Genomic DNA, 18,280 nt, shown 5'->3' with positions numbered 1-18,280 from the left:
AGCGTGTCATCCAAATCCAGGATTATGGTTAAGGTCTCTTCTCCTTAACCACAACCTGTCATCATAGGACCAGCCTTGGCTATATGTAGCTGAGGATGTCCCTTTGCAGAACAGCCACCATAGAGCAAACTGCCGTCTGTATCCACACGACAGACTTCACCAGTTGGCTGCCACATGGCTGCTATTCTTATTTTGATCATTTACTTAAGCTGGTTATACCTTGCTTGGGAAGGGCTGTGGAAGAGTATCTGCTCTGCAAACAAAGCATCCCAGGTTCAGTCCCTGGGGTCTCCAGGTAGAGATGGGAGAGCCCCTTGGATCGATGTTGTCAGTCAGTGTAGAGGCAGATGGACCAATGGTCTGACTCAGCATAAGACAGTTTCCTACAACCCTAAACAATGCTGAGACTATATTTCCAAAGCAGACCACTTGGATAAAAACCTATTTTGACAATAACAACTGCAAAAAAAATTAAAAAATGAACAAAGCATTAGATGCACACAGCACAGTAAGTTGAAAGACCAGCAGAACACAGAAAAAAATAACAGCAGTCCATTATAAGATGCCTTCCAGAACAGAGATGTCTTCTCTAAAATGAGAAGGAAGTTAGCTTGAAGGATCTCCTCAAAGAGAAATTTCCAAATCTGTGGGGCTACCACAGAGAGGACCCTGTCCAAGGTATCTTGTTGCACACTTATTTGCTGAATGTTTGTGGCATGAAAACACAGACTGGGCCCAAATAAGTATGGCTGGCTTCAACTGTTTAATGGCCTTCTTGCTAAGGCATCCGGATGCTGCTAAGAAGTCATACGTGAGCATTTTACATGTACATTGCATTAGCTTACTTTGCCAAAAGATTCATCAGGAAGTCGGGAGTAGCAGGATCCGGCCTCAGGGGTGGGCCCATGACATGTGCTGCAGCATGGGACCATTCCTTATGCCAGTAGTGAGTGCCATCCGTTCCAAGGCCGGCAGCTATAGGCTCCCCATAAACAACTTTCCCTGGTGGAGCGGGATAAGAAAATACATAGATTAAGAGGAGCAAACTAACAATGCAGGCTTCCAATATTGTACAATGTACAGCTGGCTACAATATAGCAACATCTGGTTATCAGATATTTGAATATATATATATATATATATATATATATATATATATATACACACACACCCAAATTCTACCAATATGGAATTCTATAGGGCTCTATCACACACTGATCTTGATGTTTGCACTATGAAATGGTGTATAAAAAGGTGATAACAGATTGGTCTTCTGGGCTAACAGAACTCTGATGGTGCAGGGTTCCTGATTGCAAGTAGGCTTCTAAGCCTGTTCACCTGAACTGGCTTAGAATCCCCCTTTCATGTGGCAGACTAGTACAGTGTGGGATACTGGGGGGCGGATACTTGTGTACATGTTTCCCCCCACTACTTTAACCCCACATACATTCAATCCAAATACATGAGCAAGGCTGGGGGGAAACCCAGCCAGATGGGCAGGGTATAAATAAATTTATTATTTATTACAGAGAATCTAGAAACATGGGAATTCTGATGACCAAAGATGAAAAAACACACAGAAATTAAACGCTGTATTATGTTCACATTTTATTCTAATGCCTGTAACTTTCAGAAGTTGCTTAATGGTTAAATTAGTGGAGATATGGCAAAACAGTCATCACATTAATCTGCAGCAGCCCAGTGGCAAGAGTGCTGCAGCCCCTGAGAGATTGGTTTGTTTAGTTTTTGCAGGCAATAGTTATTTCCCCTGCTCCCTTGTCTCCTCCTTTCCACTTCTCCCTTGCTTAGTTTTTCTGACCTCCTGATGTTATGTAAGGAGGAGGAGATGTTTTCCTTTTCCAAGCTTGGAAACTCAGAAGCTTGCCAACTTTCAGAGCAAGAGGTTGTTGTGCCTGTGTAGCTGTGTCTCCTACACACACGACCCATAACAATCTTGGCAGGTAGGGTGAAGCCACCACAACCAACAAGCTCAGAACCTCCAAGCAAAAAATAACTCGCTCAAATCATGATTACATGGAAAGAAGCCTTGCTGGATTCAATGGTAGATGTACTGCCTAGTAAAAGTGCTTTTAGAATTGTAGTCTAAGCCTAGCTTGATAGGCAAGGATGATTGTATATGCACAAATCTGAAGAGTGGCGGCTGCAAAACCTGCAGAAAGTTACCCTAGATGATGGCGGTGCAATTTAAATACGAAAAAAAGATTCTAAGCAGTTTACAAAGTATAAGGAATGGTTATTAAAACATCCATGATCCATAATTGAGAACCAGTGTGGCATAACAGTTAAGAGTGGTGGACTACAACCTGGGAGGCCAGGGTTCGAATCTCTACTCGGCCATGGAACTCACTGGGTGACCTTGGGCCAGTCACCATCTCTTAGCCTTACCTACCTCACGGGATTGTGTGGGGGTGAAATGGGGGAGAAGAAGAACCACGTACGCCACCTTGAGCTCCTTGGAAGATGAAAGTGGCATATAAATGTAGTAATTGAAAATGAAAATAAGTCATAAAAGAATCCCATTAAAGCAGAACTAAAACAGGAAGTTCAGGGTGAGAGATCAACGGAATGGCTGTGTAAACAGGTACATCTTCAGAAGCTAGTGAAATGCCAAAAAAGATGGAGCCTCTTGTTTTCAGCTGGGAGTGCATTCCATAATACCAGTGCCACCAGACAAAAACCCAGCCTTCACTTTACCATCATTACCATCAGCAAATCATCATTAAGCCTGTAGAAAGACTAAACAGGTTCCATCTGGCACACCCAACGGTCACTTTTGGCATAGAAGTGGATCAATACCCTGAGCAGCAGTAGAAAAAAGTGCATTTGAGCCTTCTCTGTATGTGGGTGGCGCTGTGGGACGCGGGTGGCGCTATGGGTTAAACCACAGAGCCTAGGGCTTGCTAATCAGAAGGTTGGCGGTACGAATCCCCGCAACGGGGTGAGCTCCCGTTGTTCGGTCCCAGCTCCTGCCAACCTAGCAGTTTGAAAGCACGTCAAAGTGCAAGTAGATAAATCAGTACAGCTCCGGCAGGAAAGTAAACGGCGTTTCCGTGCGCTGCTCTGGTTCACCAGAAGCGGCTTAGTCATGCTGGCCACATGACCCGGAAGCTGTACAGTGGTGCCTCGCAAGACGAAATTAATTGGTTCCGCAAGTTTTTTCTTCTTGCGAGTTTTTCGTCTTGCGAAGCACGGTTTCCCATAGGAATGCATTGAAAATCAATTAATGCGTTCCTAGGGAAACCGCTTGCCAGGCTGGCGGTGCGGAGAAGGGCTTTTCTCCCCACCGCAAGCCTTCAGGACAGGTACGGGAACAGAGGGGAAGGCGCGCAGCGCTTTCCCTCTGTTCCCGGGGCTTGCCTGGGAGGAGGGTTTTTCCTCCCCACCGCCAACATTCAGAACAGCATTCTGAATGTTGGCGGTGGGAAGGAAAACCCTCCTCCCACCCCAAGTCTTCAGGAAAGCCATCCGATGCCGGGCGGCGGGAGAAGGTGTCCCCCCCCGCCCGGCACCGGAGCTTCGTTCCGATGCCGGGCGGCGGGAGGAGGCGTTTCCCCCCCCGCCCGCCCGGCATCGGAGCTTCGTTCCGATGCCAGGTGGCGGGAGGAGGCATTTCCCCCCCCCCGCCCGGCATCGGAGCTTCGTTCCGATGCCGGGCGGGGGGGAGGAGGCGTTCCCCCCCCCCGCCCGGCATCGGAGCTTCGTTCCGATGCCGGGCGGGGGGAGGAGGCGTTCCCCCCCCCGCCCGGCATCGGAGCTTCGTTCCGATGCCGGGCGGGGGGAGGAGGCGTTCCTCCCCCCCCCCGGCATCGGAGCTTCGTTCCGATGCCGGGCGGGGGGAGGAGGCGTTCCTCCCCCCCCCCCCGCCCGGCATCGGAGCTTCGTTCCGATGCCGGGCGGGGGGAGGAGGCGTTCCTCCCCCCCCCGCCCGGCATCGGAGCTTCGTTCCGATGCCGGGCGGGGGAGGAGGTCCGAGGACAGTGGGGAAGACGCGCTGCGCTTCCCCGCTGTCCCGGAGATTTCCCTATGGGCTGTCGTCTTGCGAAGCAAGCCCATAGGGAAATTCGTTTTGCGAAGCGCCTCCAAAACGGAAAACCCTTTCGTCTAGCGGGTTTTCCGTCTTGCGAGGCGTTCGTCTTGCGGGGCACCACTGTACTCGGCCAATAAAGCGAGATGAGCACCGCAACCCCAGAGTCGTCCGCGACTGGACCTAATGTTCAGGAGTCCCTTTACCTTTTACCTGTACTTTCAGGGTTTGGTATGAATGCCAATAACATACAAAAGAATATGGAAAGTACCCTACAGCCAACACTGGATTAGGAGACAAATTAACAGAAAGATTATAGATCTGTTGACGTATGTTCAGTGAAGCATGTTTCATACTGTCACACTGTAAGTGACACTGTAGGCTGGGATAGGAACCCATGGCTCTCCTGATACTGCTGGACTCAAGCTCCCACCAGTGAAGCCAGTGGTCAGGGATGATGGGAATTTTAGTCTAGAAATATATGGAGGGCCAACAGTCCCCCATCTCTGCTGTAGGAATGCTGCTTTTTAAAAGAGAGCTGTAGAGGTGGCATGAAGGGGTATTCCTGCCTATGGTCTGAGGGCAAATGAGGCAGCCATGTTGTTGAAAGAAAGCAGGTTTATTTCTGGTCAGCGTCTGGATGGGAGACCACCTAGGAACTCCATATATGCCACTTTAAGGAAGGAAAGCAGGGTGTAAACACACTTTTAAAAAGTCTAATAATTATTTAATCCCACTCTGTCACCTCTGGTCAAAAAATATGTTACTGGTTTCTGAAGCACTATTAATCCCCTGAAAAACAAAGATACAATGATATACACATTCACCTTATTAAAGGTAAAGGTACCCCTGCCCGAACGGGCCAGTCTTGACAGACTCTAGGGTTGTGCGCCCATCTCACTCAAGAGGCCGGGGGCCAGCGCTGTCCGGAGACACTTCCGGGTCACGTGGCCAGTGTGACAAGCTGCATCTGGCGAGCCAGCGCAGCGCACGGAAACACCGTTTACCTTCCTGCTACTAAGCGGTCCCTATTTATCTACTTGCACCCGGGGGTGCTTTCGAACTGCTAGGTTGGCAGGCGCTGGGACTGAGCAACGGGAGCGCACCCCGCCGCGGGGATTCGAACCGCCGACCTTTCGATCAGCAAGCCCTAGGCGCTGAGGCTTTTACCCACAGCGCCACCCGCGTCCCTTTCACCTTATTATCAACTCTCTAAAATGAGGGTGTCTGTTTCTAGGCTTATCAGAGTCCTTGGAAATGGCCATGAATTTAAAAAATGCCTAGCCCATTCTAGTAATCTAATATAGCCCTACCTACATTATTAGGGAGGGAGCCCCACTGAATTAAATGGGAGTTCCTTTTGAGAAAGCATGCTTATGATTACACTGTTAATATATAAAAGCAACATCATTCTTGGATCATCGGAACCCTTTTCCAAGTTCAGGGGGACCCATGTTGTCCAATCTCTCTGCAATGATTCAGTGGGCAGAGGGGCATCAAAGTCAATTTAAGCCTTCAGTCAGTCCTTTTAATGTCTGTGCCGTATCAGAAAATACCTGTTTCGCCACTTGCATGGCTTCAGATTTTACTGTTTAGTTACATCACACAGACAGACAGCTGGGGACCTCTTGGAACAAAGATGCAGAAATTTCTATGTCATTATTAATTTAAAAGATCACTCCTGAGACAGAAAAGAGGATGGCAATGTTCATGCTTAATCACTGGTACATCGAGCATAATGGGGCCTGCATATCTGTAACTAACAGGCTAAACTGCAACCCCATTTAACAGATACAGCCTGGATTTGGGTTTAGACACTGCTACTCGTCAGCTAATTATTTTTCCTTCATTCTTTTTAAATAAGAGAGGTACTATGGCTTGAGGCTGTGTGGAAGCCATGATCTCTGACTTGGTTACGTGACAACTGCTTGGCTAGTGGTGATGCTTACTGAACTCACCACGCACTCAGAGCAGATGGTAGCTTGAGAAAAACCAGGCCCAAGTTCAGACCAAGGCAGAGAAACTAATCAGATACTTCCCTGTTATTTATGTTGGCAGTTGTAGCCTAAATACTAAAGAAGCAGGCCCGCCTGGTTGGACTATTTATTTATTTTATTTATATCCCATCCTTCCTCCCAAAGCAGCCCAGGGAGGGCAGTAAACACACTGATGATAAAACTATTAGAACACCTGAAAACAAAGACAGTTATCCAATTTCCAGATGTGCCTCTGGTAGGCCCCCAAAGGTTTGGGGAGGCCTGATCAATAGTATATGCACTTTAACATCTACAGAATTGTTGACGTTGTATACGCAATTCAGACCGAGAAAACACGACACCATGCAAAGATTCTACCTTTCCCACTTCCAATGATTTTGGACTGCCCTGGGGATTTTTTCTATTTTTATTTTGTGCTTTGACCTACATATTTTGGCTGATTTCACAGTTTCTTGTGCTTTTACAAAGTTGAAGAACGGAGGATGAGAAAGCGGGCTCCACAGCATTGTCAACAGTGGCATCTAGTGGACAAATCCAGTGCAACATGGCACAGAAGAGATGTTTTCCTAACTCACGGATTTAGTGCAGTGGGCCAGCTACTTACGCCAGGGTTCGGATTTGGGGGCCCACGTGCAACGGCAGAATCATGCAAAGTCAGGAACCCTCAGAACTACACGCTGTGAGGCACAGGGCACCCTTTTTACTGGCCTCCCAAAGTCCTCACAACTCCTTCCCACAGACCAGTAAGCGAGGCACTGCCATGCTTATGCACTGCCTTCCCAAAGATGGGTAACCGAGGCGCTGGGCTTGGTAAAGAAGATGCAAGAGCTCCGGTAGCATTCCAGAGCCCTCACACTTCTAGTCCCCTAAATGTTCCCAGAAAATTAGAGCATTAAAGTATTATTATTATTAAACAATTGAAGGTGAATCCTGACAAGACAGAAGTACTGTTTTGGGGGGACAGGGGGCGGTCAGGTGTGGAGGACTCCCTGGTCCTGAATGGGGTAACTGTGCCCCTGAAGGATCAGGTGCGCAGCCTGGGAGTCATTTTGGACTCACAGCTGTCCATGGTGGCGCAGGTCAATTCTGTGTCCAGGGCAGCTGTTTACCAGCTCCATCTGGTACGCAGGCTGAGACCCTACCTGCCTGCAGACTGTCTCGCCAGAATGGTGCATGCTCTAGTTATCTCTTGCGTGGACTACTGCAATGTGCTCTATGTGGGGCTACCTTTGAAGGTGACCCAGAAACTACAACTAATCCAGAATGCGACAGCTAGACTGGTGACTGGGAGCGGCTGCTGAGACCACATAACACCGGTCTTGAAAGACCTGTATTGGCTCCCAGTACGTTTCCGAGCACAATTCAAAGTGTTGGTGCTGACCTTTAAAGCCCTAAACGGCCTTGGCACAGTATACCTGAAGGAGTGTCTCCACCCCCATTGTTCTGCCCGGACACTGAGGTCCAGTGCCGAGGGCCTTCTGGTGGTTCCCTCACTGCGAGAAGCCAAGTTACAGGGGAACCAGGCAGAGGGCCTTCTTGGTAGTGGCACCCGCCCTGTGGAACACCCTCCCACCAGATGTCAAAGAGAACAACAACTACCAGACTTTTAGAAGACATCTGAAGGCAGCCCTGTTTAAGGAAGCTTTTAATGTTGGAAGCATTACTGTATTTTAATATTTTGTTGGAAGCCGCCCAGAGTGGCTGGGGAAGCCCAGCCAGATGGGCGGGGTATAAAGAATAAATTATTTTATTGTTATTAAAGTATGGTGCCTCCTTCCCAGAGCTGGGAAGCTTCTGCCAGGCTTAGGGAGGGAGGCGTGATCCTCGTGCACATGGCATCATGATGCCGTCCCCCATTGCCCTTGCAAGCTGGTGCCTCTGGCCCCAACGAAAAATGTCACCACACACCACTGAGCGTGAGGGCTCCGGAATGCTGTCAAAGATGAAAATGCCTTTAAGATCAGAGTGCTGCTGTCTTTGGAGTGCGTGAAGGCACTGTTTATCCAAATATTTTTAAGAACACGAGAAGAGTCCTGCTAAATCAGGCCAATGGCCCATCTAGTCCAGCATCCTGGAAGGGTTAATTCCTAGTGTGTAAGGCAGAGTAATTCCTGTGCCGGCCAGATTTCCCCCCTGGAGTTTTAACTATTTCTGCCTGACACCCAGGGATTGAATGTCAAACCTGGAGATCTTAGTAGCACCGGTTCTGCAGCACCTCTGCACAATCTTTAAACACGCTGGGTCAGAAACGTACCTTGCCTCCGTGCATCTGCGATCACCGTGGCTGCAGACTTGCTCATCACATGAACTACGTAGAGAGGGCAGTTCACCGAGTTTGCTATGGTGATTGCTCTCAGCGTGGCTTCAGCTTCCACTTCTTCTGGGCGACACAGTTGGTGCCCTTCTGGACCAGTTATTCCCAGGGATAACATCTTCTTTGCACCCTGCAGGCCAGCCACAGCGACACAGAAGTTAATGTTGCTACCAGTGGAAAAATTAATGACTTCTCTGCAACTCTGGTCCAGCTACCCGAGTAATTTAGAAACCCCAATAAGTACAAGATTTGAAAATCATTTGTACTGTGATGGTTAGCAACTTAGTTAGCTATGATTTGTAGTTTATCAGAACAAATGCCTATGTGCTTGATTTTTCTGGATGTTTCGTTTTTTAAAAACACAGAAGGCTTTGGAAATATATGTTGTGTTTATATCTTGTTATAAACCACACATATTTGCTTCTGTTCAGAGATGTCTTTGGGCTGGATCCAGATTCACAGCTCATTCCTAACCATGCTTATTCAGAAGGAAGTCTTACTGAATTGCATTTAGCTTACACTAAGGCAAGTGGAGTTGCCGCCTTAGTGATGCTTAGACCCACTGAAATAATGTCACTTTGGTCCCAGTGATTATATTGTAAGTAAGTAAGTAAATTTTTGTTTATACCCTGCCCTCCCTAGCCAAGACCGGGCTCAGGGCGGCTAACATCAAATGTCAAAGACATTAAAACACAATCAAACAATTGATTAAAATACAGCTTAAAAATTAGAATCAGGCTAAAATTAAATGACTGCTCATGAAATTAGAACCATAGGGATCGGGAACCTCAAGTATTCATCAGGGTCAGCTATCCATGTTGGTCCCACATGAGCCAATAAAAGGGCCAAAGAGGTAACTTACAGGGTCCCATAGACTGGACCGAAGGCCAGGCAGAACAGCTCTGTCTATTGGGTCTACTTTAAGCATCCATAAGGCCCTATCTGCACAATACATTTAAAGCAGTATCACATCACTTTAAAGAGTCAACTCTGGGAACTGCAGCATATTAAGTCTAGTGACTGTTGATAAAGGTAAAGGGACCCCTGACCGTCAGGTCCAGCCATGGCCGACTCTGGGGTTGCGGCGCTCATCTCGCTTTACTGGCCAAGGGAGCTGGTGTACAGCTTCTGAGTCATGTGGCCAGCATGACTAAGCCGCTTCTGGCGAACCAGAGCAGTGCACAGAAACGCAGTTTACCTTCCCGCAGGAGCGGTACCTATTTATCTACTTGCACTTTGACGTGCTTGTCAAACTGCTAGGTTGCAGGAGCAGGGACTGAGCAATGGGAGCTCACCCCATCGTGGGGATTCAAACCACCGACCTTCTGATCTGTGGTTTAACCCACAGCGCCACCAGCATCCCAGTGACTGTTGATAGGAGACTCCTATTCCCCTCCCAGAAATGCAATTCTCATAGTGATTTGACCATCAATCCTCCTTCCTAGGAAACTCTGAAATCGGTACATTTGAGAGGAATAGGTGTTTCCAAACAGCACCCTGAAAATGACAGTTCTCAGATTTTGGAGGGGAAGCCATGAGACCCTTTGTGCTAACCCTGCCTTCAACATCACAGTCTCCCACTAGCTCCATCTCTTCTGACTGCATATTTGGTGAAAGTCTGAAAGGGGGTCTGTGAACATTTGGCTGTGCATACATAGGCTCCTCTGGATGACAGAGTTCCAATTACACAGGGCTCCCAGTCATACGAGAAGACAATGCACTTTCAGCTGAAGACATGTAGGCTGCCCCTCCAGACATTAATTGAATGTGGGAAGGTCAGGAGGGGCAGAGATGGCAGGGCCAACACGCCCAGTTCCCCTCTGCCCTCTGTCTGTTACCAAAAGATGTGTAATTTACAAATCGTTACAATCTTAAATACACAGGTATTGCTGCAATCTGTTGCAGGGTGGATGAACGCTCCTGTGTCACCTTGGAGATAGATAATTACCTCTGCAATCAGATCCCCATTTTCTGCATGGACTTGAGCAATCGCACCGATTTGTTTGCACTGAGAAAAGGCAGAGTGTAACTCTAGATCTCCAACCATATAGACACCTTTATATGCCATAAACATCTTAAAGGAGTTTACACCCTTTTCCTGGGCTAGGGTTTTCATCTCTTCTTTAACCTGAAAACACAACAAAAAATCGTTAAATGTTAAACCTCACAATATCCTCTTGAATTTATTTGGCATCAAATCTTACCATCTGATTAGCTAAATTATTTGAGTGTATTATTTGACAGAGATATTTTTACTTGACTGGCAGAACACCAAAATTTCCCAGGATATTCTTCAGGAGACAGTAAGATTTCTCTCTAAAATGTTGTACCCAATAATTATGCAATATTTTAATGACATGAATTAATTCCTGTAGTGACTATGACACTTTTTTGGTTATGTATTTTTGGAATTCTTGTTTATTATGAAAAAAGGAGCTATTACAGTATTGTTCAATTAATTTTTTAATAATTAAATAACTTTTAAATAAGCTTTTTAAAAAAAATTCCCAGGACTAAATCCTCTGGCTAGTTTAGCACACCATCTTGGAAAGCTTCACCCCTGGGCTCCTGAGCATGGTGAAAATTTAGTTTATTACATGTATGTTATCATTTCACACATCCAAAAGTGTCTGGAAGCAACTTAAAGTTATGAAATACAAAATACATAAAACACTTCAACAAAAGAATACAGATACAAAATACTAAGGGTTGTAGCTAAAGAAGTTGTCCGTTCATGCAAGCTTGTGAAACTATTTATGTATGCTACTACTGTGGCCCGTGTTTTGTTAGCCCCAAAATGGAAAACGAGTGAGGTCCCAGCCATAGAAGAATGGCAACAAACTGACGGAATACGTGCAGCTTGCAGATTTAACATATAGAGTAAGAGAACAAGAACATATGTTTAAAGAAGCCTGGAAAACGTTTACTGAATATATGGGTGAAAATTGTGTTCATTTAAAAATGCTGGTAGCATTAAGATAAGCTCAACAGTGAAAACAAGTTTTGATGGATGTAACAATGGATTACTGAATGGTTTAGTTCATATAAAATATGCAGGGATGCATGATATGCAAAATGAAAGAGAAGAAGGGAAGTCATTGATTTAAGGTTGTTTAAATGAATACAGTGGTACCTTGGGTTAAGAACTTAATTCGTTCTGGAGGTCCATTCTTAACCTGAAACTGTTCTTAACATGAGGTACCACTTTAGCTAATGGGGCCTCCCGCTGTTGCCACGCAATTTCTGTTCTCATCCTGAAGAAAAGTTCTTAACCTGACGTACTATTTCTGGGTTAGCGGAGTCTGTAACCTGAAGCGTCTGTAACCCGAGGTTACAGACCCATCATGTTTTTGTCCAAAGAAAAATAACAATCTAAAACAGCACAAAATATGTACCTCCCCCACACAGAATGAACACAAGTAGCTGCCCAGCAAGAAGCAAGAGGAAGGAAGGCAAATTTGAATGTGCCACAACTGGGCCCTTGGTCACTTGGCAAGAACGCCACACACACACTGTTTTCCATGCAACTCGTGGCATCTGTCCTTGGCGCATGTTGGACACACTTGAAGGAACAAACATGCTACTGGCCTTCTGCTTACCTTGTCGCTCCACCACGTGACGGCCACATGAAGTGTATAATCGCAGCAGACTTTGGGATCTGCCCAGCTTCTCCATCTCTCATAGGCTTCAATGAGAGAACAGCCTTTATGAGGTATCGCAAAGTCAATGATCATTGTCGTGCCTCCTGCTACAGCAGCCTAAAAGAAAAAAGAAAAAGTGGTTCGCGATGAAAGAAGTGTTGCAAGGTTCTGCTTTTTCCCAATTACCCTTTCAGTCCATTGCAAAATATGAAAGACTTAAAATTCATGTGCTGTTGAAGTATTTATTTCAAAACTACAATTCCCATCATGCTCTGTCTCACAGTTTTTTTTACTAAAGAAAGTAACTTGTTTTTGTCTGTGTGTGAGTGTGTGTGTGTAGGAGAGAATCAATTTTCTCATTTTTGCTGTAGCCAGTCAAGCCCAGGCTCAGTGATTATTGGGAAGCTTGGAGGTTGACTAAGTAATTATACGGGTTATGCAATTATATGGGTGAAAGCAAATTTTTGTTGTGCTGATGGTAAGCACTGGAAGGAGAGGCTAAAGGGAGGCATACTGGTGTATGGCTCTGGATATCATGGATTCTGGGAGGGGAGTTTGGGGAAATGCCATCTTGCAAAATGGGGGGGGGGATACAAAAGCTGGGTATTAACTACAGGAGTGCATATGTTAAATACTTTGAATAATTGGAATACATATAATTGACAGATAGAGAGGCAGAAGTACCTCTATTTTATTTTATTTATTCTATTTTCTCTGTTAGAAGTCCTTTATCTTGAATTGAGGAAGACATACACAGGAAGGGGATAGTTGGGAGAAAGGTGGTCCCTGCAGGAATGGCAGGGTAGAAAGGTCCTCTCCTTTCTTCTCATTCCTTAGTTTCCCTTATTACTTTTTGTTATTTAGACCAGTTTGATTTTTATTGTATTTTATGCCAAAAACTTTCAATAAAGAAACACTTATTTAAAAAGGTCCTGTACTAATTCGGCCATGCAGCTAGTTCTGCGATGCTGGCTGTGGTTTCCAGGCTACTGCTTCTTCTTAACAAACACAGCTGCAAATGAATGGATCTTAGAGTGCAAATATGTGGCTTTAGTTGCAGCAAACAGGAACCTAACCTGAAGTTTACTTCACCAGAGAACTATCGGCGACACGGAGCAATGGATCCAAACTACAAGAAAGAAGATTCCACCTAAACATTAGGAAGAACTTCCTGACAGTAAGAGCTGTTCGACAGTGGAATTTGCTGCCAAGGAGTGTGGTGGAGTCTCCTTCTGTGGAGGTCTTTAAGCAGAGGCTTGACAACCATATATCAGGAGTGCTCTGATGGTGTTTCCTGCTTGGCAGGGGGTTGGACTCGATGGCCCTTGTGGTCTCTTCCAACTCTATGATTCTATGATTCTATGATAATGCACTGGAAACAGGAGCATGCATGTGTTGCATGTGGGGGGTGGGGGTGGGGGTGTGTGTACAGGCCAGAGGTTTTGTGCTGCACCAAAGATCCTGATGGAAAAGTCTGCAGCATTGCCGAGCTTCACCAAGCAGATGGTATGCAGAATGGGGGGGAAAGGGAGCCAGAAGCACCTTAGGCACTCAATTAAGCAGGGGCTGTTTTCCTAGTGCCGGCTGAGCTGGAAAAATAAATCTGTGTATCAGCAGAACAATACTGGAGGTGGAAGTGATGACTTTGAAATATGGCACCTGCAATACAGAGCAGTGTTGCATTAGAAACTAACACCCCTTGGGATGCTTGCTGAGGAACCCATTTGAAGGGGCATGAAATATATTTCTCCAGAGGCAGGGCAATCGCGTAAACAAAGGAGTGGAGATGGCGTAACCTGCAGGCGACCCCAAAATTACCGAGGGCAGCTGGTGAAGAGTGAAGAGCATGATAATCAGGGGGGAAAGAACTGAAAGCGTTTTAAGGAACTAAGATCAAGTAAGGGAACTGCAATGGCAGATGAATCTCAGGGTTAATGAATGCAGAATAATGCACACCAGTGACATGGACTGTTGATTTCTTAATGGAATGGCCTGAATCGCCTAAGGCAGTGTTTCTCAAACTAAGAGCCAGGACCTACCAGTAATCTTTGAGCCATGCTCAAGTGGACCTCAGCACCACATCCTGCACCCAGCACCTCCTCACTTGCCTGCCCTGCCCTCTGGTTGTGCCACGACCTTTTGTTGTGCCACGACCAAGGACCAGCGACTGGCAGGGTCAGGAGAACAGAGAGCCTTGTGGGGAGAGGAGGGAAGGAAGGCCTCCCTCCTCTGAGGGGAAAAGGCCGCAGGAGGGGCTGAAGGAAATTTTTTGTGGCATAAAAGTTCAATACAGTGGTACATCGGGTTAAGTACTTAATTCGTTCCAGAGGTCTGTTCTTAACCTGAAACTGTTCTTAACCTGAAGCACCACTTTAGCTAATGGGGTCTCCCGCTGCCGCCGCACCGCCGGAGCACGATTTCTGTTCTCATCCTGAAGCAAAGTTCTTAACCTGAAGCTATTTCTGGGTTAATGGAATCTGTAACCTGAAGCGAATGTAACCTGAGGTACCATTGTATTGTTATTAATCACACATGAACTGGAAGTAGGGAGGAAATGGGGTAAGAGAGGAAATCATTACAAGAGGAAGAAGTAAATACGTGAAAGGACCAAGGAGGAGGCATGAATGACCCTGGGTTAAGGTAGAAGTTGGGTGTGGAGGGACTTCCGGGTTGGCGCCATCGCCGAATGGCGGACTTCCTCCGAGCTCCGGAGGGAGCCTGCTCGGCAGGGGCTGGGTCCTACCGCACCGGCGATGCGGGGACCCTTAAAAACCACGGCCACGGAGGCCGTGGACATGGAGACTCGGCTGGCACCGCTAGCGCCCTCCCGACTCGTGAAGGAGCCTTTTTAAAGGCTACGGATCGGGTGCCGGGGAGAAGCGTGGTGCTTTGAGTCCTCTGCTATCCCTGCCGAGCGCAGCCGCATGCCATCCGGCGGAGAGCGCTGACTTCTTCTATTGAGAATTCGGACTTCTTAACAACAACCCGTGAGTAATTTGGAAACCGGGTTCAAAAGGAGGAAAAAAAAAATTTTTTTTTTTCGGATTGGACACGAGCGGGGGGGGATCCAAAAAGGAAGTCAGTCCCCCTCCCTACTGTAAACCTTCCAAAACAAGGACGGGGAAACCAAGGTCCAAAAAGATTTGTATTGCTGATAAATACTAAGAATTCCACGATGGGGAACTACAAGAACTGTGCTGGAGGAAGAATTGAGGGAGAAGGGAAATGTGACCCCCCCCCCCCCTGGGAACCGGGGTGATTGAAGAGAGAGCCTGGTGAAAAGAGTCGGAGATTTTGACAGCTGTCAAAGTAGCTGTCAAAGTCGGAAAGCAGACAGGATTTTATTATGAGAACTTTGCTGGTTAAATTTGTTACAATTTGCTATAACCCGTTAAAACTTGGATACAAAATGGCGAAAACATGGATAACAATCGGACTTTTGGACTAGAGAAAACAAAGTTACAACAATCCCCCTAGAGGAGTTTCGGGACATTACAAAGATGGTCGTAAGTGGAAAAATACCATTGGAATTTTACAGGACTGGTTATCTTCTGGGAAAGCTGCAAAACGGAAATAATATTTTGTCTACAGGGTGTTCAGCTAAAGGAGACAATAGAATTTTCTATTGAAGAAAGGAAGGGACTGAACGCAAGTTTTTGTTCCTGAATAACAATAATCCCTGCAGAGTTACTAAACTTCTGAATTAGAACGTTTCAGCAGCGGAACAAGAGGAAATTGGACTACAACTTGGAAAGAACAATGGGGGGAGTTTTATTAAAGATTTGAAGTTAAATGTTTTAAAAAATAACTATAAGAAGAAAAAGCCAGCAAGGAGTTGGGGGAAATAGGTGATTTATGGACTTTAAGAATTCCAGGCAGATAACATGGTTTGGTGGTCAGGGGGAAATTAAACCGGGGACAGGGGGGGGAGAACTAAAATCCAAAGGCTTGTCAACTTTTTTTTTCTGAACTGGCTCTTTTTCACCTATTATACTTTTTATTTCTTATTTCTTATATTTCTATTGTGTGGGGTGTCCTTATCTTTAAAAAAAAGGGAAATTGTGGAATGAAAATGGGGTGGGCCCTGGGGAGAGAACTTTTGTCTTTTATTAAGGGTATTGATGAGGAGTGTATAAATTTTAAATTCGAATAATGGTCTAAACAAATTAAGTTTTAATTAGAACTGAGAGCTTGTGGAGCCAACAATATGAAAGGGGAATATGGTAGGGGTGGGGGAAGGGGGGAGTCCCGGAAAGTGAATGTATGAAAATAAGGCTTTGAATGTACTTTAATCTTTACTTTCTGTATTTTTGAAAATCTTAATAAATATCATTTAAAAAAAAAAAGAAAAAAGAAGTTGGGTGTGGAAAGAATGAGAGAAGAAATGACAGGAGATGGGAAAAACATCCTTTGAGGCATATAGGGAGGGATATGGGAAAAGGCAAAAGGAAAAGCTCTCTCCACTTAAGGGTCTCTGAATCAGCAAATTGAGTGGGAAGGCTGTCACAAGACCTCCAGAGCAAATGCCTGAACTTCGCATGAGGAAAGCTGAGCTATGGAGCTCCCTGCCACCAGGAAAATGCCATGGCAAACCAGCAATTTCTAGAGATGGATTAGGTATCAGTAGAAAGTGATGTCAGGAACTGCCACCGGTTCTGCCAAACTCTGCCTCCACCTGTCACCATTTTGTGACTGGTGAGCCTCTGTAATACTCAGTTGTCTTAACTGAACCTGGGGGTAGAAAATGGGCTGGGGGAAGCTGCCCTAGGGAGAAGGGGGTTGGGGGAACCATTCAAAGCCACTGCCCAAAGTCAACAGCACACATACCCACAGCCTTTCTGTCAGAATTGACAGGTGGAAGGGCTCCAATTTTGGGCTTGGCTGACAGGGCCAAACAAAAGTTCTAGACCCATCCATTGGTTGTGGGTGGCTGTGTCTCCAGTTTAGGGTGGGAGAGTAAGGAAAGGTTGAGGCATAAAGCTACTCTTTGCTACTCCTGGAAAACCAAGCAACACCCCCCCCCCCCCCCCGTTACAGCTTTTAGCCAAAATTCTCTGTGTTTCAAAGTAATATTCTTAAATGAGCATAGCGCAAAAGCTTCTGGATGTTTAGTCAGCAAAGGTTTGTGGGCCTCGTTTATCAGTCTTGATGCACCTTTTCATGCTGATTTCCTTTTGCTTTTCAGTAAGATTTTATTTACCAAAATCCAGCCCTCTGATGTCATACAATCAAATGAAAAAGAGGCATGTAAGCATTTTAAAGGAAATATGCCAGGGGATATCCATCCTTTCTCTGCCCTTGAACCCCATCATGTCTCGTTAGAGATATATATTTATATCTGCAGACAGAGATATGCCATACTTTTTAATTATTAGAGTAAAAGCAAACATTAAATTCACTTTTGCAATAGGCGTGATATGAAACTGAGCCCTCTGATCCTTTCTAGTTATTTACTCTGCTTTTAAATAATTAATCTGGGGGATGTTTATATGTTAAGAAATTACATGGCAACACTCAATGGGGAAAAGGCCAAAGACTGCAAATCTGCCAGTTCTGCCACTTTGAGCAATAAATCACTTATTCTAAAGTCTACTAAATGGATTCACCAGCTTCCAGGGATCCTTCCATTTCTGGTACAAGATTTATTTCTTCACTGAATTATTGTAAATAATATTACTGACCCTTAAAATAAATTTTTTAATGAACGGCACTTACCAGAGCAAAACATGGAACACTAAAGTATTTTGTTACTCTGCAAAATGATTAAAATTAGCCTTGTTAATTGCAACAACCTCTTTCCTAAACTTTGGAACTTTACATTTTTGTTATTGTCTTACTATGTATTTTGTGATCTGATTTTGTATTTTTGCGTTGCGAACTGCCCTGTGATCTTTGAATGACAGGCGGTATACAAATTTAATAAATAATAGCAACAATAACTTTTATAGACAAAGCAGATCTATAACGTTTTTGCAAGACATTTGCTCCTTGACCAATGAGCTAAGTGTGTGTGGCTTCTCAGATATCAGCTGCAAATCAATTAATATACAAGTATGCACAGAAGGACAATAAAAACATGCATCTACATGTTTATTTTATGTAAACATTTTTACATAAAATATACATTTATTATTATTATTATTGCTTTTAGTTTAGATTTAAGAATGACATGTGAGAAAATTCTGGCACTTTCCCCATTATTTGAGCAACAGAAAATTCCAGGGACAACCTTTAACAGGGTCAGTTCCCTTGTACTGTAGTTTGTTAAGGGTTGCTGGGAATT

General features: G+C 45.2%; 1 protein-coding gene across 1 annotated transcript in view; it reads right to left on the bottom strand.

Annotated features, from left to right (window-relative positions):
* Positions 1 to 18,280, bottom strand: part of DPYS (dihydropyrimidinase) — a 47,813-nt gene that overhangs the window by 20,903 nt on the left and 8,630 nt on the right. Inside the window, exons 2-5 of the mRNA XM_081013770.1 lie at positions 11,956 to 12,114; positions 10,305 to 10,484; positions 8,297 to 8,486; positions 846 to 1,002 (exon numbers count right to left, since the gene is read on the bottom strand). Coding sequence (XP_080869896.1) covers positions 846 to 1,002; positions 8,297 to 8,486; positions 10,305 to 10,484; positions 11,956 to 12,114 — 686 coding nt within the window. The remainder of the gene's footprint in view (positions 1 to 845; positions 1,003 to 8,296; positions 8,487 to 10,304; positions 10,485 to 11,955; positions 12,115 to 18,280) is intronic.

Source organism: Podarcis pityusensis, assembly GCF_964106645.2.
Source record: "Podarcis pityusensis genome assembly, chromosome: 7".
Classification (NCBI taxonomy): Eukaryota; Metazoa; Chordata; class Lepidosauria; order Squamata; family Lacertidae; genus Podarcis; species Podarcis pityusensis.
This window is presented reverse-complemented; position numbering and strand designations above follow the sequence as displayed.